The sequence below is a fragment of the Carcharodon carcharias genome, chromosome 13, assembly GCF_017639515.1.
Source record: "Carcharodon carcharias isolate sCarCar2 chromosome 13, sCarCar2.pri, whole genome shotgun sequence".
Classification (NCBI taxonomy): domain Eukaryota; kingdom Metazoa; phylum Chordata; class Chondrichthyes; order Lamniformes; family Lamnidae; genus Carcharodon; species Carcharodon carcharias.
The window spans coordinates 54,220,649-54,247,467 of record NC_054479.1 but is presented as its reverse complement, the minus strand read 5'-3'; the positions used below and the strand labels follow the sequence as shown (position 1 = coordinate 54,247,467).

The 26,819-nt window shown below is 46.0% G+C and overlaps 1 protein-coding gene across 3 annotated transcripts in view; it reads left to right on the top strand.

Moving 5' to 3' along the window:
- Nucleotides 1-26,819, top strand: part of LOC121285965 (apoptosis-inducing factor 3) — a 136,152-nt gene that overhangs the window by 43,373 nt on the left and 65,960 nt on the right. For all 3 annotated transcript variants that reach the window (XM_041202955.1, XM_041202954.1, XM_041202956.1), the window contains exon 3: nucleotides 25,884-26,100. In XM_041202955.1, the coding sequence (XP_041058889.1) occupies nucleotides 25,884-26,100 (217 nt within the window). The remainder of the gene's footprint in view (nucleotides 1-25,883; nucleotides 26,101-26,819) is intronic.

Genomic DNA, 26,819 nt, shown 5'->3' with positions numbered 1-26,819 from the left:
GGAAGAGCTTTGTTAGGCAGCAAGTTGTAATGACTTGGAACTTGTCATCTAAAAGGATGATGGAAACGGAGTTGATCAATGATTTCAAAAGGAAATTCGAAGGGCACTTGAAGGAAGTAAACTTACAGAGCTTCAAGGTACAGAGGGAGAATGCGAGTGACTGGATTGCTCCATAGAGAACTGGCATAGACTCAATTGGCTGAAAGACCTCCTTCTGTGCAATAATGCCTCTATGGGCAGGATTTTCCCTGGGAGCTTCTGAACGCTTCCATCAAGCTGAAATGTGGGTCAGCAGCCAGCACTGTGTGGGAAACAGTCACTCACTGTGATTTTCCCCAGGGCGGCCAAGTAATGGTTAGAGGGCTGGCTCAATGTCCAAATAAGGACGTTGGACAGGATCTCAAAGCTGGAGGGCCAACCAAAGGCTTTCCAACTTGAAAGGAGTGGTTGGCTGTGATAGCAGGTAGGTAGGTAGTGAGAGCTTCAAAATGGAGATGCCTTCACTCCAATTTAAACTTAAACTAAAAAATGAGATTTGCAACCAGGCCACCACTGTGGAGATTGTGTGGGGGGCTGGCATCCCCTCTACTGGAGGACCTGCAGCCACTGCACTACTTAGGCAGGCAGGGGGCGTCTAGGCCTGCCTGGAGTGCTGCCCCCTCCCCACTACTCCCCGCACCCCTTCCCCACCCACCCCCCACCAGGAGGCCGCCTCCAGGCATCGAAACTAGCCCTGGCTGCTTGCCGGAATTGGAGGCTGACTGGAAGATCCCTGTGGGCCTCATTTAATTGGACTTAAGTGGCCCTTAGTGAGCCTGCTGACTGCCCACCACATGTGGGCAGGTAGCCCTGGCGCTTCTCAATCCCGCCTGCATGAAAGTGGCCTGGGGGGAGGGATGGACCCTGGCTGATGGAACTATTTTTAGTTTTTGCCCACGACCAACACTGGCCTTGGCGATGCCTAAAAATCTAGCCCTGTGGCTCTAAAATCTCCATGGTTATGCAGGAAATATTAACCAAATTACATTTCCAAGAATAGACTGACAATCTTATGACACAAAAGTAACCGGAGCTGTTTATATATTTAGGTATTCGAATGAATACGTCATCCAATGTATTTTCCTGGGCAAGGCCGTTGTGCTCTTGATGCCCAGTGTTGTAAAAGGGAATGGGTTGGCAATACATAGTGGATTTGATTCAGAATGTTAACTAAAGTGAGAAATTTTAATTAAAAAGCAAAATGTTTTGGCTGCCGGCCATCTGAAATAAAAGCGGAAAATACTGGAAACACTCAGCCGGGTTCTCATGAAAGGTCATCAACCTGAAACGGTAATTCTGTTTCTCTCTCCACAGATACTGCCCGACCTGCTGAATACTTTCAGCATTTTATTTGAGAAATTTTAATTGTATTTTTTTCAAAATTAAACACTTGCTTTCCTCAATCACATTGCACTGACTCCCCTCTTCCCACTCAAATCGGGCAACCTGGCAGAGCTGAAGATTGTGCCAGTGGCCATCCTACTGACATCCTGCAGGATCATAAAACCCAGACAGGTGTGTTGTTCAATAATGTATCCTCTAATGTGGTCTCGTCACTGTTAGCTACATCACTAACTCCCCCACTGAGGAACTATTTGCATTTTCTGGAAGGATTTGACAAATCCATTAACCTCAAACTTTAAATTCCCTCAAAGAGATTTCATTCTCTTTACTCATAGTTATTAGCTGGATTTCGAAATCAAAAATTCTTTTCCCTTATGACCTATGGATCTAGCTGCAGCCACTTTGAGCCAAATGCATTCTTAATAGTAAAGCAGTGATATGGTCCAAAGCAGTAGCTGTGTCTTAGCCCTTCAGTATGGTGCTATTAAGGGAGAAATTGTTTTAAATCATATTTTTTTTTACCTATTCTTCTCAATCTATCGCTCAATATATTAATAAGGGTGGAATTCTGGTCAATGTTGTGTTGAAAGGGCAGCGTTCCGCTGAAAATGATAAATCACTTGACTTTGGTGCCTGTAGTTTCTTGCTTGTCATTGCTTTCTTCACTGATTGTTTTGACATCAGGATGTCCCAGCCGGACAGTTTAGTAGTTTGATAGTACATGTACTCTACCTGTGAACTGACCTGATCACTCTCAATTAACAATCCATGAGAAATTACTATTAACTCAATGTGGATTATAGACCACAAGGCAGATTTTCCAAGTCCTTGTTCATTATTAGTGTACAACACAAGATCACAGGCATTCTCATACGCACTAGCAGGTACCTCACTATGGGCAAGGATTCTGAAATCCTCCCCATATATCTCAAGGTTCCTTGTCACGTATATGGATTAGGTAAATAACTAACATTAAAGTAATTGCACCAGGTGTAAATTTTAGTTTGTTTTTTATTCATTCACAGGATGTGGGCATTGTTGATTAGGCCAGCATTTAATGCCAACCCTAATTGCCTTTGAGAAGTTGGTGGTGAGCTGCCTTCTTGAGCTGCTGCATTTCATGTGGTGTAGGTACACCCCCAGTGCTATTAGGGAGGGAGATCCAGGATTTTGACCCAGTGACAGTGAAGGAATGGCGATATATTTCCAAGTTAGGATGGTGTGTGACTTGGGGCGGGAGGGGGGGGGATCCTCCAGGTGGTGGTGTTCCCATATATCTGCTGCCTTTGTCCTTCGAGGTGGTAGAGGTCACAGGTTGGGAAGGTGCTGTTGAAGGATAGTTCACGCAATACATAGAAATAGACAGTGAAATGTTCCCTCCTGATATGTTCCTGAGCTGCAGAGATTCATCTTCATCAACTTGAACCATCAAAGTTCATTTCAGAATTTCTGATGAAGATTCTGAAGGAAGATGATTCTGTGAAAAGTCTTGAGCACACATTCCTTCAACTCATTATTCAAGATATTGTGAAGAAGCAATCTCCAGATTATATGCCCTGCCCCAATACTGTCAGGAGGTGGGCAGTTTGATTGCTGCAACTGAAGCTGGGGTTCCTTTATCTGAATATCAGTCTGTTTAATGCCCTGGACAGTCTGGTAGAACTTTTACTGCTACATTTGGTTATCATTCTGAAAAGTCCCACTTTGGACTGGGGGCAAGGAATATTCAATGGGATTCCCTCTTATTTCTTTGTTGTGAAGAAGACCAAATAGGAGGCAGAAGAGAGTTGGTTTGAAGTCTTTTAGATTCTGGCATTACAGTGGCAAACAACAACAACTTGCATTTATATAGCACCTTTAATGTTATAAAACATCCCAAGACACTTCACTGGAGTATTATCAAACATTGCCTGGTGTGAATGTTATTTGCTGCATATCAGCCTATGCCGGAGTGTCATCCAGGTCTCTGTGCATGCAGGCATGAGCTGCTTCAATATCAGAGGAGTTTCCCAGTCACTTCATGTGAATGAAGACAACTCCCAAACATTGCAAGCAAAGACAATAATAAACTCAGCAATCTGTGCCTGAGTCATTAAAACAAAAAAACTGCGGATGCTGGAAATCCAAAACAAAAACAGAATTACCCGGAAAAACTCAGCAGGTCTGGCAGCATCGGCGGAGAAGAAAAGAGTTGACGTTTCGAGTCCTCATGACCCTTCGACAGAACTGAGGACTCGAAACAGTCAACAGTCACAGTCACAGTCACAGAAACAGTCAGTCATGAGGACTCGAAATGTCAACTCTTTTCTTCTCCGCCGATGCTGCCAGACCTGCTGAGTTTTTCCAGGTAATTCTGTTTTTGTTTTGTGCCTGAGTCATGTTTACTTTGCATACACCTTTCACCCAAGGGTGCATAAAATCTACTCACCCTACCTACAGCAGCTCTTAACATTGTGTCTATCCTACGTGCCAGCTATCTTACTTAGTACTATAGTTACTTTCTAAACAAGATGAGCTGCAGCGATGCATGGCTGGGCTGGCTCCCTTGCTGCCCTATTAACCTGGGAAAACTTTTGTCTTAGGAAAATAACTGCCCCAGTGGAAATGTCTTCCGACAGCTTTCCTCTGGTAGGCAGGTGTGTGTGTGAACCTCCCTCTTATGTATTTATGTCCCTATTATGTATTATAACAGGCGACCTCAAGGAAGCAGCATCAGTGCCATTCTCCAGAGGAACGGTGACATTTATATTCAAAGCTGGCTGACTCCTGCCACTGGACACAAAGCTCAAAGATGCTATTGGTTGATATCATTGTAAACCACAATTAGGTCCTGGAAGCCCTGTGAATGCTTTTTGTTGCAAGTAACCATGGCAGCACTGGTAGATGCCACTCCAAAGGCAACAATGTCCATTGGCATCTTGATGACGCCAAAATTTCCAATGCTGTCAGTCTCCAGGGTGTTCTGCCCAATTTGTGGGCAACTTTCTTCAGGTATGGTCAGTGTACTCCTTCCACTTCTCCATCATTTCAAACATAATCATGGAAGCATTTTCAATTCTTGCACATGGGATTGATGCTGCTTCTTTTGAATATTGGTTCAGCAAGATCTGGGTCCCTCAATTCCTCAGCTGAGGGCAATTATTTCTCCTGCTCCATGGAGGAACGGTACTGTTTGTCTCTTGCACTCCCAGGACTTTATCCTCAATAGTGATCAGTGCTTCATACAATGAAAACCCTACTGATTCACTAAGAGCTTCACCCTGAAAGGGTACCTGGGCTGGTGTTGTGTGATGCTATGCTAGAGTATGTGATAAAGGGCAATAATTGAGGATCTGGACAAGCCAGCAGATTCTGTTCAGAAAGTGCCTGAGTGGTCATTGGAGTGACTGGCCTCTTCCTGCTACCACCTTCTTTCTGTGCAAAACACTGAAGAGCTCAGATGCTGATACAAAGATTTTCCCTTGGCTGTTGAGGCATTAAACCTGGAAAAAGCACATAAAGTCTCCAAAACTAATGTTTATGAGCCAACTATTGCTTTAGAAGGAGAGAGGGCTATTGTTCAAGGCATTGGGTGCTATGGGTATTTTCCCATATGAGCACTAGAGTCTCATGATGATGAGAGAAGAGGTGCTTTGGGGTAAATTTTCATCTTCACTGCATTACTGGAATGAAAATCAAGTGAATCCTACAATGGTTGGGCAATCCGATCCCTCGGATAAACCCTTTGTAGTAAAAACAAAAATTGCTTCTTGTCTCCACTGTCTCTTGAAATGCGAGTTACCAGAATGGCTTTTAGTGTTACCTTTTTGCATAAATGGGTTCCCATGACACCCAGGTGCAGAGTGAGAAAGAATTTGATATGTGGGGATGTGAGTGAAGGTTCTGCCAAGGAAAGCAGATACACCTTGGCATTTATTGGACACCCTTGAGATGTCATTGAACCTATGGCCATTCTTGGAGTGGAGGCATTCAGAGTTTCCACCACATTCCCCCAGAAACATAAATAACCCTCATACCGGCTTCCTGTCTTCTGAAGTCTCTCACACTTGACCCTGACTTTGACCTGCAAAAGCTCCACAGATGGATATGAAAAGCTAGCTGCCTTTCTTATGGCTGATTCCCTGGCCCAAACCATCCCCTTTGGCTGCTGCACCTTGAAACATCCGGGACTGACTGCTGTTGGAGAAGCGGAAAGCACCGTACAGCTGGCTGAAGCTTTTAAAGGCCGCACCAGTCCTGAAACCCTTTCCCTCCCAGTGGCAGCATTATTGCTCCAATCTCTCCTGTATAGCAAATGAAAACCAAAGAAGAAAATTCAGTGGGCAACCCACCAAATGCAAGGAAATCCAGCCCTATAGTGTTATTATCATCTCAGCCAGGCTGAATGTTAAAAGAGGCCATAAAGGGACACATTTTAGGCACTGGCAGGAGGGGTGGAGAGCAGTGAGTGCTTAATGGGCAGGATTGCCAGTTGTTGGATTGCCAGATTTGCATGACTGGATCTTGCGAACTTTACTGGGAACTTCAATATTTATTATTCCCCTTGAGGCTACCTGGCCCTTTAAGTTGTTGCAGGTGTTTGACTCCTGTAGCAGTTGCCATTTACTGACTCCTGTGCCGCACCACCATAACCCCCAACAGTGGGAAGCTCCAAAGTGCAGACCAGAATGTTGGCAGGAAGTTGCCAAAAAAATTTCAATGAGGATGCCCACAGAAATTTCACTAGCATTGGCAGCAAATCCATTGGGAGGAGGTAGAAATTTTGTCCCGGCATATTTCTTCTGGTGATCGCAAAGAAGAGCAAAACAAAAAAGGAAGATTTGCATTAATGTAGCATCATATGGCCACATCATCTGCCTCAGTGATGTTCATTTAAGGAGACATATTGCCCAGGACACTGGGAAGATCTGTCCTGCTCTTCCTCTAAGTAGTGCCATGGGATTTTTTAATGTCTATCCGACAGGGCAGACAGTGGGCGGAATCGTCCCAGATTTGCACTAAATGCAGTAGCAAGTGGGAAGAAGAATGTTTTACCTGTTGGCCGCAATGGCAGCTTTTCACACCGTACTGTCCCAAACCCTCCACATTAATCATGCGTTCCCAGGAAACATGCCATTTCGATGGCGGGAGGGCTCTCATTCATGCCACACCATTACCTTGCCGCTTCCTCATATCGGGCACCATATTTAAAGTGCAGCCATGTTCACACCCCTCAGTGCTTCCAGCCCAGGACAGCTGCACAGAAGACATGGCCCCAAAAGACCAGAAGACTGCAGCGCCCCAATTCAGTGACGTGTCCCTGCAATGCATCTTGGATACCGTGGAGATCCATGGTGTTGTCCTCTACTCCTGCTCTGGCCGCAGGAGGTCCAGCAATCTCACCGCTCTGGCTTGATAGGCAGTGGCAGTGTTGGTCAGTGCCAACGCTGCACAGAAGTGGTTGGTGATCCAGTGCAGAAAGAGGATGAATGATCTCATCTGTGCCGCCAGGTAAGGCAGCCATCTCGACACTCTAAACTCACTCTCAAGCCCATCACACAGTCACTGGCATCTCACTCACTGCCAGCTCAAGGGACATCACAACTCACTCTCATACACCCTCACATCTCCATCTGGCCTCATCTCCTCTGGAAACTGCCTCCTCAGCCCTCACCATCAGACCATTTGCACAGACCAATTTGTGTCCCCACACACATCCTGGGATACCCCGCTTCCTGAGTACAGCCCTCGTCCTGCAGCTTCTTCCCTTGCCTGGGGCCACTTCTCCCCTTCCCCAAGCAAGGCCTTGTCCTATAGCCATTGAAAAGCCAACCCTGCCTTATGGCTGGTCTGGTAGGTAGTGAGCTGCCCATGAGCCTACCTAAAAGTGATGAGGTGCTGTCTGAGAACCCTGGTGTTGATGACCACGAGTACTGCCCGAAGCAATGTACGTAAATAAACCTCAAAGTCCTGAGTGAAGTGCAGCTCATCAGGCGCAGGTCGCTTATGTACAGTTGTGAAACAGGTCAGCGTGCAATCATACCGACCTGCTCGGATGATCCAGCGTGGGGGGGAGATGATTCTGGTGAGCTGAGCTTATAATGACATGCAGATTTATTACAATGAAGATCCCAACGTCCAATGACAGGAAATGCGGCCCACCATTGATGGGCAGAGTGGACAATTGCAAATGGGTTTCATGACGTCATTTTTGGCCTTCTCACTATATTGCCCGCTCATCTCGCCAAACATGTCCGCCACCAACAGGCACGGGAAATTCCGTCCAGTGTCTCGGTTTAACATTTCATCCTAAAGACAAAACGTCTGAGAGGGCAGCACTCCCTCAGTGCCATATTGGAACGTCAGCCTAGATTTCTGTGTCAAAGTCTCTGGAGTGGGACTTGAATCCACCACCGTCAGAGGTGACAGTGTTACCAACTGGACCAGTGCTAAGAGAAAAAGGAGGAATTCTAGATGGAAGCATGTGGATGGGAAGTGAATTATAGGAATAGTCGGAGCACAGGACAGCTCCTGGTCAGCAACTGAAGGTGAACTAATCAGCAGCTGAAAAGTTTGGCACTTGAAGGATTACAGAGAGGGATTATCAAACGCAGTATGGCTCAGGAAGTCAGAACAAAGTTACCACTGTATGCTTTAATTTCAACCTTCTTAGCTGCAGAGGCATCCGGGAATGGGCTGTAAGAATCTCCTTTGTGTTTATTCAGAGAATAAAGGCAAGGAATAACTTTCCACAGCACCCCAAACCATTAAAGGGACAGGCTCTTCATCAAAATCAACAAGCTAACAAGATCCTCAGAGCCTCCTCTCTATCTCGCTCTGACTTCTTTCTCGTGTTTTGATTTTGTACTCGTCATGGGCCAGGATTTTTCCTTCATCGGGTGGGGGGGCTCAGTAGGGGTGGGTGGGAGCGGTTGGGAAGCTGACCCCCGCCTGCAATCATGGCCAGACCACAACTTCATGCTGGCAGGACAATTAAGGCCCGCCCAGCATGAAATGCACGTGGCAGCGCTCAGCACTGCTTGTGTGGGAGGGTGGGAGGAGGGCAAACACACAACTTCACATATGTGCACGGGTGCACACTGGATAAAGCTGCCTCAGGGAGATGAAGAGTTTAAGAATTAAAAATAAACTATTTTAAATTGTTGAAAAGCATGCCCCCCTCATGTGACTCTGTCAGATGAGCAGGGACATGTTGTTAATGAAATGTTAATATTTATATTTTATTTTTATTTGTTGTTGGAAACCTCATCCTGCCCGTGGATGAGGTTTCCTAAAAAGAGCAAAGGCTGCTTGGCCTTTTCACCTGCCCGTCAACTGTAAGGCTGCCAACTCTCTCACCCCCACCGCCAACTGAAAATCGCACAAGTGCACACTGACGTCAGGACGCTTGCCTGACATCATCGCGCATCATTTTACGCTCAAGCAGGTCGGGCGTGTGCCCACCTGCTCAGCGAAAAATCCTGCCCATGGAAACAGGAACCAACCTGGGTCAGAAAGCTTTGGATTCAAATCAAACACCAGAGACTTGAGCACAAAATCTAGGCCGACATTCCTGTATAATTTTCAGTAAGTGCTGCACAGTCGGCAGTGTCATCATTCAGGTGAGATGTTAAACTGGTGTTCTGTTTGTCGTTTCAGATGAATGTTGTCATGTCCAGTAAAGGAATGTCCGATCCATAGCTTTTAAAACATGAAGAGTAATCAGTGTGGAATCTTTTGACACTAACTTTTCTTTTAAAAATGAACAATAAAATGCTGCACAAGACGGCTGCTGAGTGTCACCTGATTTGATCTGTGGATTTGTTTTTATTCGTTCACGGGATGTGGGGGTCACTGGCTGGGCCAGCATTTATTACCCATCCCTAATTGCCCTTGAGAAAGTGGTGGTGAGCTCCCTTCTTGAGCTGCTGTAGTTCCTGTGGTGTAGGTACACCCACAGTGCTGTTAGGGGGGGGAGTGCCAGGATTTTGACCTGGCGACAGTGAAGGAACAGTGATATATTTCCAAGTCAGGATAGTAAGTGACTTGGAGGGGGACTTGCAAGTGGTGGTGTTCCTATCTATCTGCTACTCTTGTCCTTCTAGGTGGTAGTGGTCATGGGTTTGGAAGGTGCTGTCTAAGGAGCCTTGGTGAATTCCCGCAGTGCATCTTGTAGATGGTACACACTGCTGCTACTGTTTATCAGTGGTGGAGGGAATAAATGTTTGTGGATGGGATGTCAATCAAGCGGGTTGCTTTGTCCTGGATGGTGGCAAATTTCTTGAGTGTTGTTGGAGCTGCAGTCTTCCAGGCAAGCAGAGAGTATTCCATCACACTCCTGACTGGCACCTTGTAGATGGTGGACAGGCTTTGGGGAGTCAGGAAGTGAGTAACTCACCACAGGATTCCCAGCCTCTGACCTGCTTTTGTGACCACAGTATTTATATGGCTGGTCCAGTTCAGTTTCTGGTCAATGGTAACACCCGGGATGTTGATTGTGGGGGATTCAGTGATGGTAATGCCATTGAATGTCAAGGGGTGGTGTTCAGATTCTGTCTTGTTGGAGATGGTCATTGCCTGCAACTTATGTATATGAACTGCTTCAGTATCTGAAGAGTCACGAATGGTGCTGAACATTGTGCAATCATCAGTGAACATCCCCACTTCTGACCTTATGATGGAAAGAAGGTCATCGATGAAGCAGCTGAAGATGGTTGGGCTTAGGACACTACCTTGAGGAACTCCTGCAGTGATGTCCAGGAACTGAGATAATTGGCTTCCAACAACCACGACCATCTTCCTTTGTGTTAGGAATGACTCCAGCCAGTGGAGAGTTTTCCCTCTGATTCCCATTGATTCCAGTTTTGCTCAGGCTCCTTGATGCCACACTCGGTCAAATGCAGCCTTGATGTCAAGGACAGTCACTCTCACATCGGGAGTTCAACTCTTTTGTCCATGTTTGAACCAAACCTGTAATGAGGTCAGAAGCTGAATGACTCTGGCAGAACTCAAACTGAGCATCAGTGAGCAGGGTATTGCTAAGCAAGTGTCGCTTGATAGCACTGTTGATGACCCTTTCAATAATGTTACTGATGATGGAGAGTAGACCGATGGGGCAGAAATTAGCCAGATTGGATTTGTCCTGCTTTTTGTGTACAGGAAATACCTGGGCAATTTTTCACATTGCCATATAGTTGCCTGTGTTGTAGCTACACTGAAACAGTTTAGTTAGAGGTGCAGAAAGTTCTTGATATCACGTGGATTGAATTGAATTGGCTAAAGACTGGCATCTCTGTTGCTGGGGACCTCAGGAGGAGGCCGAGATGGATCATCCACATGGCACTTCTGACTGAAGATTGTTGCGAATGCTTCAGTCTTATCTTTTGCACTGATATGCTGGGCTCCTCCATCATTGAGGATAGGGATATTTATGGAACCTCCTCCTCCAATGAGTTGTTTAATTTCCACCACTATTCACGACTGGATGTGGCAGGACTGCAGAGCTTAGATCTGATCCAATGAATCACAGAATTGTTACAGTTCAGAAGGAGGCCATTCGGCCCATTGTGTCTGCACCGGTTCTCTGAGTATTTTAACTTAGTGCCAATCTCCTGCCTTTTCCCCGTAACCCTGCATGTTATTTCTATTTAAATAATCAACCAAAGCCCTCTTGAATGCCTCAATTGAACCTGCCTCCACCATAGTTTCAGGCAGTGCATTCCAAATGCTAACTATTCGGCATGTGAAAATGTTTTTTCTCACCCTGCATTTGCTTCTTTTGCAAAACACTTTAAAACTGTGCCCTCTGGTTCTTGATCCATTTACAAGCAGGAACAGTTTCTCCCTAAGTACTCTGTCCAAACACCTCATGATTTTGAAAACTTCTATCAAGTCTCCTCTGAGCCTTCTCTCCAAGAATCACATTCCCTACTTCTCCAATTTTTCCTCATAACTGAAGTGTCTCATCCCTGGAACCATTCTCGTTAACTTCTTCTGCACTCTCTCCAATGCGTTCACATCCTTCCTATAGCGTGACGCCTATAACTGTACACAATACTCCAGCTGAGGTCTAATCAGTATATTATATAAGTTCATCATAACCTCTCTGCTCTTGAAATCTATACCCCTATTAATGAAGTTTAGAATACTGTATGCTTTAGAAGCAGCTCTCTCTACCGGTCCTGCCACCTTTAATGACTTATGTACATATACACCCAGGTCTCTCTGCTTTTGCACACACATTGGTTGTGGAATCGCTTAGCTCTATTTGCTGCTTATGCTGTTTGGCACACAAGTAGTCCTGTTTTATAGTTTCACCAGGTTGACACCTCATTTTTAGGTGCTGCTCCTGGCATGCCCTCTTGCACTCTTCATTGAACCAGGGTTGATCCCTTGGTTTTGTGGTAATGATAAAGTGGTGGATATAATGGGCCATGAGGTTACAGATTGTGTTTGAGTACAGTTCTGCTGCTGCTGATGGCCCACAGGATTCCCAGTCTTGAGTTGCTAGATCTGTTTGAAATCTATCCCATTTAGTATGGGGATAGTGCCACATAACACAATGGAGGGTATCCTCAATGTGTAGTTGGGACTTCCACAAGGACTGTGCTGTGGTCACTCCTACCGATACTGTCATAGATAGATGCATCTGCGGCAGACAGGTTGGTGAGGATGAGGTCAAGTATGTTTTTCCCTCTTGTTGGTTCCCTCACCACCTGCCGCAGACCTAGTCTAGCAGCTATGCCCTTTAGGACTCAGCCAGCTCGGTCAGTAGTGGAGCTACGGAGCCACTCTTGGACATTGAAGTCCCCCACCCAGAGTACATTCTGCGCCCTTGCCACCCTCAGTGCTTCCTCCAAGTGATGTTCAACATGGAGGAGCACTGATTCATCAGCTGACAGAGGGCAGTACGTGGTAATCAGCAGGAGGTTTCCTTGCCCGTGTTTGACCTGATGCCATGAGACTTCATGGGGTCCGGAGTCGATGTTGAGGACTCCCAGGGCAACTCCCTCCCGACTATATACCACTGTACTACCACCTCTGCTGGGTCTGTCCAGCTGGTGGGACAGGACATATCCAGGAATGGTGATGTATGGAACATGATCTATAAGGCGAGTATGACTATGTCAGGCTGTTGCTTGATGAGTCTGTGAAACAGAACTTCCAATTTTGGCACTAGCCCCCAGGTGTTAGGAAGGAGGGCTTTGCAGGGTCGACAGGGCTGAGTTTGCCATTGTCATTTCCGGTGCCTAGGTCGATGCTAGGTGATCCATCTGGTTCCATTCCTTTTAGACTTAGTAGCAGTTTGATACAACTGTGGGGTTTGCTAAAGGGCATTTAAGAATCAACCACATTGCTGTGGGTCTGGAGTCACTTGTTGGCCAGACCAGGTGAGGACAGTAGATTTCCTTCCCTAAAGGATATTAGTGAACCAGATGGGTTTTTTATGACAATCGACAATGGTTTTATCGTCAAAATTAGACTTTTAATTCCAGATTTTTATTGAATTCAAATTCCACCCTCTGCCATGGTGGGATTCAAACCTGGAACTCCTGAGCATTACCCTGGGTGTCTGGATTACCAGTCCAGTGACAATTCCACTGTGCCACTGCCTCCTTTACCTCAAACTATCACACTGTCTCGAAGGATGAAATAAGACATCCCATACTAAGAGCTATCAATGTCCGCATCCTGAAACCACCCAGAACAGCTTTCCTGACTTGAATGGGTCTTTTCCGAAACAAAAGCAGTGATTGCCTCAGACCTCAGAGTGAATGTCTGCACACAAAGACCCAGGTTATAATTAATCAACTAAGCTCAACACCATAATTAGAGAATGAAACGTGGAAAAATCACATGGTAAGGCAGCCATGTTGGCCTCCTTGGTAAAAATCTTTAAGTGCTGTCTGCAAGAGAAACCATAGCAACAGCAAAAAGGCAGCAGCATTGACACCTAAAGCTGGAGGTTGTAACATCATAAGGAAACCAAGCCTATTCCTTTTCAAGTCCACCAATACAGCAAACCGACCTCCTGGTACAAGACCGCAAGTAACTAACTTTGTCACCTGCTGAAAATCCACCTGTTGGAGAGAATCTTGCAATGACTCTGATATACGACTTTGGCTACTGAGTTCAACTAACTACTCTTCAGGAGTGAAAAACCTCTTCTTCATCAGGCCTCCACTGTGTGTTTTTTTCCAAGATGAGCTAGCCATGTGAGTTACAAACTAGTCTTTTGTTTATAACAGGTAAAAATGCACTATTCTCTTTCACTGCATTTTCCTCAAATGTGTGTGTGTGAGTGACTAAGTGAGTGCCAGAGAGTTAGACTATCTGGGTGAACACATGAATAAATAATCCTCTTTACTTAAACCTACTGAGAGCTTGCTGCTGGTTATTCAAAATGACCACACACTCAAGGGTTAGGAAGCACACACATCTTCCTTTTCAAAAACACACTGATTATGGACAGATGGGGAACAGGGCTTTCAGTTGTCTCTCATCCCTGCATAGCAACAATGTAACATCGGTAACAAATGGTCCCACGACACTATTTGTAGAAGAGCAGGGGAGTTCTCATCAGTGTCCTGGCCAATATTTATTCCTCCAGTAGCATCACTAAAAACAAAATGATCTGGCCATTATCTCATAGCTGTTTGCGGGAGCTTGCTGTGTGCAAATTGGCTCCTGTACTCCCTGAATTACAAATATCACTGCACTTCAAAAGTCCTTCATTAGCTATAAAGTGCTTAGTGACAACCTGAGGCCATGATAGGTGCCATATAAATTCAAATTGTTCTTTCTTTCTTAGTGCTGGGGAATGCATTACTTTCTGGTGTCAGCGCCAAGCATTCCTCTGCCAGATATGCCACAGGAGAGATACAGAGTGAAGTTCCTACTCTACTCCATCAATTACCCTGAGCTGAGAAGATTACCCCCAGTGGCAGCAGTGATGCATTTTCATTGCACAGTCAGGATTTCCCGAGTGAGGCTGACAATTTAGTTGTTGCTGGTGTGGTATTGTGACTCATTGTACTGGACTCTGCTGAGAAATGCCTTGAGCTAATTTCATTCTAGGGATCTTACATCATTCAGTGAGATGACATTCATCTCATCAACTATAACTTACATTTATATTGTACATTTAATGTGGAATAAAACATACCACAACATTTCTCAGGAGTGCAATCAAATAGAAATAGATACTTGGCCAAAGAAGGAGATATTTGGACAGGTGATCAAAAGTATTGGAAGTTTTAACAACTGTCTTAAAGATGGAGAGAGAGTTGGAGAGGCAGAGAGGTTTCTAGGGGGAATTCCAGAGCTCAGGGCAAAGGAAGAGAGAAATACACAGGAGACAAGAGTCTGAAGAATGGAGAGTTCTGGGGAAGCGTTATGGGGCTGGAGGAGATTATAAAGAAAGGCAGAGATGAGACCATGATGGGATTTTTTTTTTAATTCATTCATGGAATGAGGGTGTTGCTGGCTGGGCCAGCATTTATTGCCCACCCCTCATTGCCCATGAGAAGGTGGTGGTGAGCAGCCTTTCTTGAACACCCACAGTGCTGTTAGGAAGGGAGTTCCAGGATCTTGACCTGCGACAGTGAAAGAACGGCAATATATTTCCAAGTCAGGATGGTGAGTGGCTTGGAGGGGAACTTGCAGGTGGTGATGTTCCCATCAATCTGCTGCCCTTGTCCTTCTAGATGGTAGTGATCATGGGTTTGGAAAGTGCTGTCCAAAGAACCTGATTTAAACAGGAGGACGAATACTTTAAATCAGAGGTTTTGAGGGACAGTGAGGCCTGAGGTGATTGAGCAAGACTTGGTGTAGGATAGATCACAAGTAACAGAGGTTTGGATGATCTGAAGTTTATGGAGGGTGGATGGCTGAAGAGCAGCCGGAATATCATTGGAACAGTCAGGTCTGAAGGTGGGAATTTCAGGCAGCAGATAGGCTGAGGTAGAGGCGGGCAATGAAACAAAGCTCGGACTGTAATTAGATGGTAAGAGTGGATCTAAGTTAGGGGAGTCTCACTGATGTGGATAATGGAGAAGAAGCTTTGGAAGAGATCAGTTGATCAATGTCTCCAACAGTGCAGAAAGGTCAAGGAGGGAATATGCCCCACGGTTTCAGAGGATGCTGTTCATGACCTTGTGTAAGACCATTTCAGTACTGTGGCAGGGACAGAGACCTGGGGCAGGATTTTCCGGTCGGCGAACAGGAGGGGGGGCCCACTTGCTGACGCGTAAAATGACGTCACCCCGCCTCATTTCAATTTTCAGGTCAGCAAATCAGCTGTGCACCCGCCAACCTGTCAATGGCCTATTAAGGCCATTGGCAAATTCATTAACATTAATGGACCTGCCTGTCCAACCTTAACCTGGCGGGCTTCAGAGAAAGCATGAAACCACATCCACGGGTGGGATGAGGTTTCATGTAGGTTTTTAAAAATTTAATAAAAGTTTAACGAAAAGTGATGGACATGTCCCTACTCATGTGACAGTGTCACATGAGGGGACACGTCAGGGAAATTTTATTTTTCTATTTTTAGCATTTTTACATTCGAAGCTGATCTCCCTGAGGCAGCACTTAGCCTCAGGGAAATGAATACACTCTTTCGCACGCATACACAAAAGAGCTCACTCACAGCTCAGGGAATACCCCCCCACCTGCACAGGGAGCGCATAGTGCTTCCTGGCAGACATCATGCTGGGCGGGCCTTAACTGGCCCACCCACGTAAAATGGCGGTGCGTCGCCAATTGGGGGCACCGATTTGAGGCGCGCCTTCACGCATCCGCTCCTGAACATCCCTCCCCGGGGAGGGGGGGTGGGGTGGAATTCTGCCCCTGGAGATATTCAAAGATAGAGTTGCAGAAAGATGGGCATTAATTTGAGAGGCCACAGCATGTTCATGATTGGACTGCTCAAAACCCTGGACCCAGAGGTGAAAGGCCAATATGGAGCATAGGACCAGGAATAAGCCAGTCAGTCCCCCGACACACCTTGCTTCCATATTCCTTAATAACCTTACCTCACAAAAATCAGACTTCTTTCTGAATTTTTTCCTTCACTTGCTGCCCTAACCTCAACAGCTTGTTGGCAGAGAATTCCAGATTCCCACTACATTTTATGAGCAAAAAAGTGCTTCCTGAATTCACCTCTGAAAGGGCCTAGCTCTAATTTTAAGGTTATGTCCCTGGTTCTGGACTATCCCACCAGAGGAAAGTTTCTCCCTTTCTATCCTACCGAAACCTTTAACCATCTCAAACAACTCAACTAGATCCCCTTTAGTCTTCTATACTCCAGAGAATACAAGCACAATCTATGCAACCTGTCCTCTCAATTTAACCCTTTTCCCCAGTACCATTCTGGTGCATCCGTATTGCATGCCCCCCCAAGGCCAATATATTCTTCCTGAAATGGATGCACCAAAACTTCATACAACAGGCCCTTCTGGCCCTTTGTATTCCAGCCCATTTGAGATAAAAGTCAACATTCCAGCTGACAAATTGAGGTCAGGTCTGGGAGGCAATGGTAGGCCTCAGCAACCAATCCTACACCATTATCCACCATTATCCAATTCGATTTAGGTTTGGGATCATGACGGAAAATCCTACTTAATTTCTCGTTTATTCTGCTTCACTAGGACAGGGGAAAAGTTGGTGCAGCCACTCTGGATTGTGATGATTATAATGTCAGTTATCTCCCATTAGGGTGGAACTGATAGCAACGTGCAAAGGAGTTCATGAATTGAAGCAAAGACAAGTTATCCACTTGAGAGATGTAACTACCCCATACATTGTGCAAAGGCTCTTTTTCATACCGAACAGCCTAGCCAAGAAAAAAACCAGGTTGTAATGCGACTGCAGTCTAGCTCTGCAAGATGAGGCCTTCATGCCCTGTGACTTTGTTCTGCCATCAAATTTCCTAATTAAAATTTGCACAGTAGGTAAAATCCTGAACAGCAGATTGCAGCAGCCTCATTTCTGATGGTCAGCACATTTACTGGTCTGAGGCTCAGCGGGCTCCTGTCTGCATCAACCTTAAAGCTGAACTACATAGTTTCAAATCAAGATCCTCACAGGAAAACATTGCTACCTCACAGTTCAGTGGAGGGCTTTATCAACACGTTGATCAATGTCACTTTCGGACGTTACGTAGGATGTAAAACAGGACATGTTGGCCTTTAGCCTTCACATGAGCAAAACAAGAAACACAGTTAATGGGCCTGATTTTTAAGCCCGACCAGGAAGGGAGGCAGGCAGGAACTGAGAAGATGTGCAGACGACCTCATGCCATATCCCCAGCTCCACATCAGCCTGGGCCATTTTCCTATGAACAGGCCACTGAAGGCCAATAGAGGCCAGCTGGGACTTTCCAGTCAGCTTCTTGTCCTAGCAGGCAGTGGGACTCAGCTTAACTGTCTAGAGGTGCCTTCCCGGGGTCAAACCAGTGGGTCAGTGCCTCAGGCGGGCCTAGAGATCCTCCTTACCTGCCTGGATGAGGCAGCAATCACAGGCTACTCTGCAGAGGGGCTTGATCCCAAGTGGTGGCCAGGCTGTCTGCACTTCATCCCATCCCCACAGCGGTGGCCAGGCTGCAAAAGCCATTCTTTAAAGAAACTGTAGAGAGGGAGCCTCCATTTTGAGGTGCCGTCTCCCTCACTTTGCTGCAGCTTTCATCTAATTGGCCCTCCATCTTCGAGAGCCGGCCCACAGGTCTTAATTGGATGGTGAACCCGCCCTTTGGCCATTTTTGGCCACTCCAGGGAAAATCACAGTGAGGATTGTTTCCCGCTCAGTGCCGGCTTCTGAGCCACATTGCAGCCTGACAGCAGGGTTCAGCCCGCTGTTTCTGGTTGATCACCATTCAGCGAACAGCATCCTGATGATTGGTCATCGGCCTGAAACACTAACGCTGTTTCTCCCTCCACAAACACTGCCAGACCCGCTGAGCATTTTCAGCATTTCCTGTTTTTATTTCAGATTTCCAGCACCACAGTGTTTTTCTTTTGTGTTGTTGGTCTTAATCTGATGTGTCTGCTCTGTTCCATTGTCCCTTTATTCCCTCTCCTTCCAGCACCTAACGTAAGCTATTCTTAAATGTTGACATGCTCTCTGCTTCAATCACTAACTCTAGTCGTGTATCTCACAGCCTCACAAGACTCAGTGTAAAAAAAGATTCTCCTACTCCCTGTCCTAAATCCTTTCATAATTTTAAGCACCTCTATCAAATCACTTCACAAACTCTGTTCTAATAAAAAAGCACTCAATTTTTCTGGGTCTCTGTTCATATTTGTATTTCTTCAAATCAGGCAACATCCTATTTAATCTGTGCTGTAAACTATCTATTGCCTCAACGTCCTTCCTATAATGTTGAACCTTAATCTATATAATAAGAACATAAGAAAAAGGAACAGGAGTAGGCCATTCGGCCCCTCGAGTCTGCTCTGCCATTCAATAAGATGATGGCTGACCTTACGCTTCGATTTCCACATTCCCAATGCAGTGCTCTAACTCTGTTCTGATATAGAATTATCAATACGGCCTGAATTTTCATCCTCGAGATGGGTAGCAGGAGTCAGGAAAATTCCTGGCTATGCCCAGCCCCCTTGGGAGAAAGTGTCTGCAAAGGTGTGGTCTTTAATGCCAGAGAGGCGAGTGCTGGCTAAAGTCAAACCAGCCGACCCGGGAAAGAGGTCGGAGGCAGCCACAGGGGCTCCGGGTGCCCAGGCAGGCTGTTTAAAAGGTCCACCTCGGTATTCCAGGACTTCATCCCAAATAGTCATTTGGTTGTACAGACCTTGAGTCTTGCTGAAATAAGAGACATCTTTTGTCGAAGTTTTGCATTGGCATTTTCGCACCAATTGCCCTGATGAGTGTAAGATGAAAAACTTTGACAAAAAAGTCTCCTTTTTTCAGCAAGACTTCACCCCAGTTAATATAAAACACAAAGGCCCTCCAGCCCTCACCCCTCATACCCTCTCACTCTCCACATACTCCCTTTGCCACATCCATGCCACTTCATGACACCTGCCCACCCCACCTAGGCCCCTTATATCCCCAATGCCAACATATGACACTTCCATGTCCAGTAACCCATAACACGCTGTATAGAACTAATGGACCCTGTAGTCACAATAAGATTTGTCAAGAACAAAGCTTTTAAAAAAGAGTAATTCATTCATAACTTTCTACTATATTAAAAACAATGTCATTTTGCTACAAAGCAATATAAGTGTCAATCATCCAAACCCATCAATGTATCAATAACAATAACCACAGCCCTTGAAACCACTTAACCATGTGTAAATAAATATTGGCCTGAATTTTACGCTCCCCCACCAATAGGTTTTCAGTGCGGGGTGGTGGGAGCGTGAAATTGAAGGGACAAGATTCCCTCTGGGTTCCTGCCCACCCCGGCCACACAGCGATTTTATACTGGGGCGGACAAGGCCCCAGATGGGAAGCCTACCTTTGCCCCAACTGAGGCCATTAAGTGGCCAATTAATGGCCACCCAAGATCCAATTCCCACCCAGCCTCAATTTTTAGGCTGGTGGGAAGATTGAACCTTCATGAGGGGAGGCCTGAATACATCAAAGTTACATCCTGGACAGGGGGTGGGGGGACACCTCCATCTGATGTCGGGTGCCACCCCCACCATAAGGTCCAGTGGCCTCGGCACTCCTACCCCCTGGCCTCTCTTTCAAGAACCCAATCATCCCCCTTGTGCCTCCCCTGGCCTTCCCTACCCTCCCCATCCTTGGACCCCTGAACTTACCAGGGCTTCCGGCTCCTGGACTTAGTCTCTGATGTCTTGTTGAGTTTCATTTTCTGGGGACCAGAGAGCTGCCAGCCAACCAGATTGGCCAGCAGCTCTCGAAGGCGAGACTTCCTCCTGAGTGAAGAATGGAGCATAAATTGGCTGTGAGGCAATCGGAGTTGGCGGGGATGTGTTCCCCGTCCAATCTTCGGATGGCAGGATCAAGGCCCCACCATCCAAAAAATTCAGGCCATTGTGAAATTGACAGCAGAGATCAGACAGCCTGAACTGTCAAACAAACAATATTTTCCCTGGGGTGCAGCTTTTTCAACAAGAGTAATGGCCATCTGCAATGTGTCAAATGTAATTCTTCCAGTGATCATAAAAGGTAACTTGATCACTCTTGGCGTTGGGCTGCTCTTTATGGTGAAACTGTTAACGAATGGCAAGACAGTCAGCATGTGGAAGAGGAAGATAAGTTATTGGTTTGGATTGGACACAATACCGATGATAGGATCTGTCAGTCGAGCTTGCCCAATCACCTTAAGGTAGTCACTGATGTGGTGTTAATGTGGGCTGCTCAGCTTCAGTGGTAAATACCCATTAACAAAGATTTCAACTCATTATTGGGGTTGCAAGTTTACTTGGTGTTGCAGACTGTACATGTGAAGATAGGATTACAGGGTTGGAGTTGGCCATTCAGGCATTCGAGCCTGCTCCTCCATTCAATGAGATCATGGCTGAACTGTACCATAACTTCATTATATCCATATTCTTTGATAGCGTTAACTAATAAGAATCTTTCAATCTCTCAATCCCAGTCTTGAAAGCTTGAATTGTCCCAGCACCTGCAGCTTTTTGGGGGAGATAATTCTAGCTTTCTCTTACCCTTTATGTCAAAAAGGCCTCCCTCATTTCCCCTCTGATTGACCCAGTTCTAATTTGAGGATTATATCTCCCTGTTCTTTATTCTCCCACCAGAGGAAATATCTACTCTACAAAATCCTTTCAGCACAGGGACACAGGGAATAGGAGCAGGAGCAGGCCATTCAGCAGCCCCCCATGCCTGCTCTGCCATTCTCAACCTTTCAGATACTGGGATCAGATCACCCCTCAATTGTCTACAGTAGTACAAGCCAGCAACCTGTCTTCATAATTTATCTCGCTAGGCCTGGTATCATTCTGGTGAATCTACGTTGCACCATCAACAGGCAAATAGATCCTTCCTGACGTGCGGTGCTGAACTGTGAATGCTGGATTCTAAATGAAGTCTGACTAAGGCCCTGTACCAACTGAAGTATAACTTCCTTCCCTTTGTAACCAAGCTTCTTTGAAATGATGTTCAACTGCAGCAAGAGAAAGTGAACTCATTAAGAATATAATATATATCAAATATATTTAATAATATATAAACAAAAACAGAAAATGCTGGCAAAACTCAGCACATCTAACAGCATCTGTGAAGAGAAAAACAGAGTTAACATTCGAGCCTGTATAACTTATCTTCAAAGCCCACAGAAGCTGTTAGACCTGCTGTGTTTTTCCAGCATTTTCTGTTTTTGTTTCAGATTTCCAGCATCCGCAGTATTTTGCTTTTATAATAATATATAAACTTACACACCCAGCAAACACAGTTTATCATTACAAAAACAGAATTACCTGGAAAAACTCAGCAGGTCTGGCAGCATCGGCGGAGAAGAAAAGAGTTGACGTTTCGAGTCCTCATGACCCTTCGACAGAACTTGAGTTCGAGTCCAAGAAAGAGTTGAAATATAAGCTGGTTTAAGGTGTGTGTGTGGGGGGCGGAGAGAGAGAGAGAGAGAGAGAAGTGGAGGGGGGTGTGGTTGTAGGAACAAACAAGCAGTGATAGAAGCAGATCATCAAAAGATGTCAACAACAATAGAACAAAAGAACACATAGGTGTTAAAGTTGGTGATATTATCTAAACGAATGTGCTAATTAAGAATGGATGGTAGGGGACTCAAGGTATAGCTCTAGTGGGGGTGGGGAGAGCATAAAATATTTTAAAATATTTAAAAATAATGGAAATAGGTGGGAAAAGAAAAATCTATATAATTTATTGGAAAAAAAAGGAAGGGGGAAACAGAAAGGGGGTGGGGATGGGGGAGGGAGCTCACGACCTAAAGTTGTTGAATTCAATATTCAGTCCGGAAGGCTGTAAAGTGCCTAGTCGGAAGATGAGGTGTTGTTCCTCCAGTTTGCGCTGGGCTTCACTGGAACAATGCAGCAAGCCAAGGACAGACATGTGGGCAAGAGAGCAGGGTGGAGGGTTAAAATCGCAAGCGACAGGGAGGTTTGGGTCATTCTTGCGGACAGACCGCAGGTGACCTGCAAAGCGGTCGCCCAGTTTATGTTTGGTCTCTCCAATGTAGAGTAGACCACATTGGGAGCAATGAATGCAGTAGACTAAGTTGGGGGAAATGCAAGTGAAATGCTGCTTCACTTGAAAGGAGTGTTTGGGTCCTTGGACGGTGAGGAGAGAGGAAGTGAAGGGGCAGGTGTTGCATCTTTTGCGTGGGCATGGGGTGGTGCCATAGGAGGGGGTTGAGGAGTAGGGGGTGATGGAGGACTGGACCAGGGTGTCCCGGAGGGAGCGATCCCTACGGAATGCCGATAGGGGGGGTGAAGGGAAGATGTGTTTGGTGGTGGCATCATACTGGAGTTGGCGGAAGTGGCGGAGGATGATCCTTTGAATGCGGAGGCTGGTGGGGTGATAAGTGAGGACAAGGGGGACCCTATCATGTTTCTGGGAGGGAGGAGAAGGCGTGAGGGTGGATGCGTGGGAGATGGGCCAGACACGGTTGAGGGCCCTGTCAACGACCGTGGGTGGAAAACCTCGGTTAAGGAAGAAGGAGGACATGTCAGAGGAACGGTTTTTGAAGGTAGCATCATCGGAACAGATGCGACGGAGGCGAAGGAACTGAGAGAATGGGATGGAGTCCTTACAGGAAGCGGGGTGTGAGGAGCTGTAGTCGAGGTAGCTGTGGGAGTCGGTGGATTTGTAATGGATATTGGTGGACAGTCTATCACCAGAGATTGAGACAGAGAGGTCAAGGAAGGGAACGGAAGTGTCAGAGATGGACCACGTGAAAATGATGGAGGGGTGGAGATTGGAAGCAAAATTAATAAATTTTTCCAAGTCCCGACGAGAGCGTGAAGCGGCACCGAAGTAATCATCGATGTACCGGAGAAAGAGTTGTGGAAGGGGGCCGGAGTAGGACTGGAACAAGGAATGTTCCACATACCCCATAAAGAGACAGGCATAGCTGGGGCCCATGCGGGTACCCATAGCCACACCTTTTATTTGGAGGAAGTGAGAGGAGTTGAAGGAGAAATTGTTCAGTGTGAGAACAAGTTCAGCCAGTCGAAGGAGAGTAGTGGTGGATGGGGATTGTTTGGGCCTCTGTTCGAGGAAGAAGCTGAGAGCCCTCAGACCATCCTGGTGGGGGATGGAGGTGTAGAGGGATTGGATGTCCATGGTGAAGAGGAAGCGGTTGGGGCCAGGGAACTAGAAATTGTTGATGTGACGTAAGGTGTCAGAGGAATCACGGATGTAGGTGGGAAGGGACTGGACAAGGGGAGAGAGAAGGGAGTCAAGATAACGAGAAATGAGTTCCGTGGGGCAGGAGCAAGCTGAGACGATCGGTCTACCGGGGCAGTTCTGTTTGTGGATTTTGGGTAGGAGATAGAAGCGGGCCATCCGAGGTTGGGCGACTATCAGGTTGGAAGCTGTGGGAGGAAGATCCCCAGAGGAGATGAGGTCAGTGACAGTCCTGGAAACAATGGCTTGATGTTCAGTGGTGGGGTCATGGTCCAGGGAGAGGTAGGAGGAACTGTCTGCGAGTTGACGCTCAGCCTCCGCGAGGTAGAGGTCAGTGCGCCAGACAACAACAGCACCACCCTTGTCAGCGGGTTTGATGACAATGTCAGGGTTGGACCTGAGAGAATGGAGTGCAGTAAGTTCAGAGAGAGACAGGTTAGAATGGATGAGAGGAGCAGAGAAATTGAGACGACTAATGTCGCGCTGACAGTTCTCAATGAAAAGATTGAGAGAAGGTAAGAATCCAGAGGGAGGGGTCCAGGTGGAGGGAGAATATTGGAGATGGGTAAGAGGATCCGTTGAACTGGGAGAGGACTCCTGCCCAAAGAAGTGAGCCCGGAGACGAAGACAGCTGAAGAAGAGTTCAGCATCATGCCGAGCCCGAAATTCATTGAGGTGAGGGCGTAAGGGTATGAAACTAAGTCCTTTGCTGAGCACTGAATGTTCAGCATCGGAGAGGGGAAGGTCAGGGTGTATAGTGAATACACGGCTGGAGTTGAGATTGGAAGATGAGGTGGGGACGGAGGGACGGGCAGGGCTGGAGGGTCCTAGATGGGTGTTAGTGTCGATGAGTTGTTGGAGCTTGCGTTCCTTAGCACCTGAGAGAAAGAGAAAAAGTTTCTTGTTGAGGTGTCGGATGAGCCGAAGAATAAAATGAAACTGGGGGCACGCGAAGATTTGAAAAAGGTTACAGCGGTGCTGCTGGAGGGAGAGGTCGAGTGTGTTCATATGGCGGCGCATGGCACTGAGTGTGGATTTCAGAATGTGACGGGAACAGCAGTCCGAGAAACGTTTTATGTCCCGGAGATACCTGTAATCCTGGGTGGGTTCGAAACATGAGGGGTGGAATTTCAGTTGTAATCCACTTGGGGTAAGTCGGAGACGGAGACAGTCACTGAGAAAGGAGATATGGCTGTGAAAGCGGGTTTTAGTAAACACCTTGTCAAACACCAGGAGGGAAATGGAAAGCAATGAAGGTGAGCAAGGCAAAAGAGAGGAACGGAAATCTTGTCGCAGAAAAGAACAGAACTTCTTCAAGGTTTTAGGCATTTCTTGAAGAGCAGTGGCAGTCAATTAAACACAGAGATAAAAACAAAAAAACTGCAGATGCTGGAAATCCAAAACAAAAACAGAATTACCTGGAAAAACTCAGCAGGTCTGGCAGCATCGGCGGAGAAGAAAAGAGTTGACGTTTCAAGTCCTCATGACCCTTCGACAGAACTTGAGTTCGAGTCCAAGAAAGAGTTGAAATATAAACTGGTTTCAGGTGTGTGTGTGGGGGGCGGAGAGAGAGAGAGAGAGAGAAGTGGAGGGGGGGGTGTGGTTGTAGGAACAAACAAGCAGTGATAGAAGCAGATCATCAAAAGATGTCAACAACAATAGAACAAAAGAACACATAGGTGTTAAAGTTGGTGATATTATCTAAACGAATGTGCTAATTAAGAATGGATGGTAGGGGACTCAAGGTATAGCTCTAGTGGGGGTGGGAAGAGCATAAAATATTTTAAAATATTTAAAAATAATGGAAATAGGTGGGAAAAGAAAAATCTATATAATTTATTGGAAAAAAAAGGAAGGGGGAAACAGAAAGGGGGTGGGGATGGGGGAGGGAGCTCACGACCTAAAGTTGTTGAATTCAATATTCAGTCCGGAAGGCTGTAAAGTGCCTAGTTTATCATTGAATGTTTTAAAGAATATGTCAGCTTTTGGCAAATATTCCAACTTTATCTTATTCCTTAAACATGCTTAGTTATTTTTTTTTTACAAATTTTTGGAATAAGTTGAAGTTCCAGGAGTGTATATTGAATTATTACCAAGATAGGTTAACCTTATGGCTGGTATATGCTACAACTGTTTTGATGTTTAGGAATGCACTGGTTGAAACCTCCTTGTGGTCACTGTCTATCTTTCAGTTGAAGTCAAAGTTGAAGTGATGGCCCCTGACAAGGAGAAGGAGAGAGAGAAGGAAAGCCTTTCACCCAACGGCAAAGTCAGCCCTATGTCCCCATGTAAGGCCAACGGGAGCACAAAGCACGTAGAGGAGCGGCCCATTACTATCGACCTCTATCAGAACCCAAAGGACATGGTAGAGATGGCAGTGTGCCATGTGAATGAGCTCCAAGATGGACAGTAAGTATCAGTATCAGAGTATGGGCAGCCACCAACATAACAATGAGACATCACTTATATTGTGCCAGGGGAGTCAACTCAAAGGGTGAGATTGCAGTTGGAGTCCTCATTTTGGACAATTCTTATCAAGACCCCACTGCTGTAGAGACAGAGTCCATTATTACTGTTTGTTCACAGTTATTAACTACAACTGAGGCCTTACCTTGTTTCCTTATTCATTTTCCATTTCATAAATCAGTGCTCAAAAATCAGAGAGTGAGTTGCCAACTGTGATTAAATGCATCCCTGGAGGTTTCAATACATGACTTGTGTCCATGTTCCAGCCTTTAGTCGGCCACCATATCCATCTTTGTGACATACTGCCTTCCTATGCCAATTGGAAAGCAAAAGGATTCATTATCCAAGTGGATGATGCTTGGCTGTCAGCCAAACAGCCTTTATTTTGCATTTTCAATATTTTTATAGCTGATGAAGAGAAATGCTCAAAGAAAATGACAAAAAAAGAAAACAATCCTTTTAAATATCCGGATGATTTTTCTCCAGGGTTGGCACACAGCAGTGTCCTTGAGATTGATCTTCAATTCCTGGAGACTCCAGGCCAATCCTGGAGGGTTAACTCTGTCAGAGAGAAGTAACGAGATTTCCTCTGCCACTAGTACAGTGATTGGGGTTGTACATGTTAAAGAGATGGTCTCAGTCAGAATTTCAGGGGTTAATCT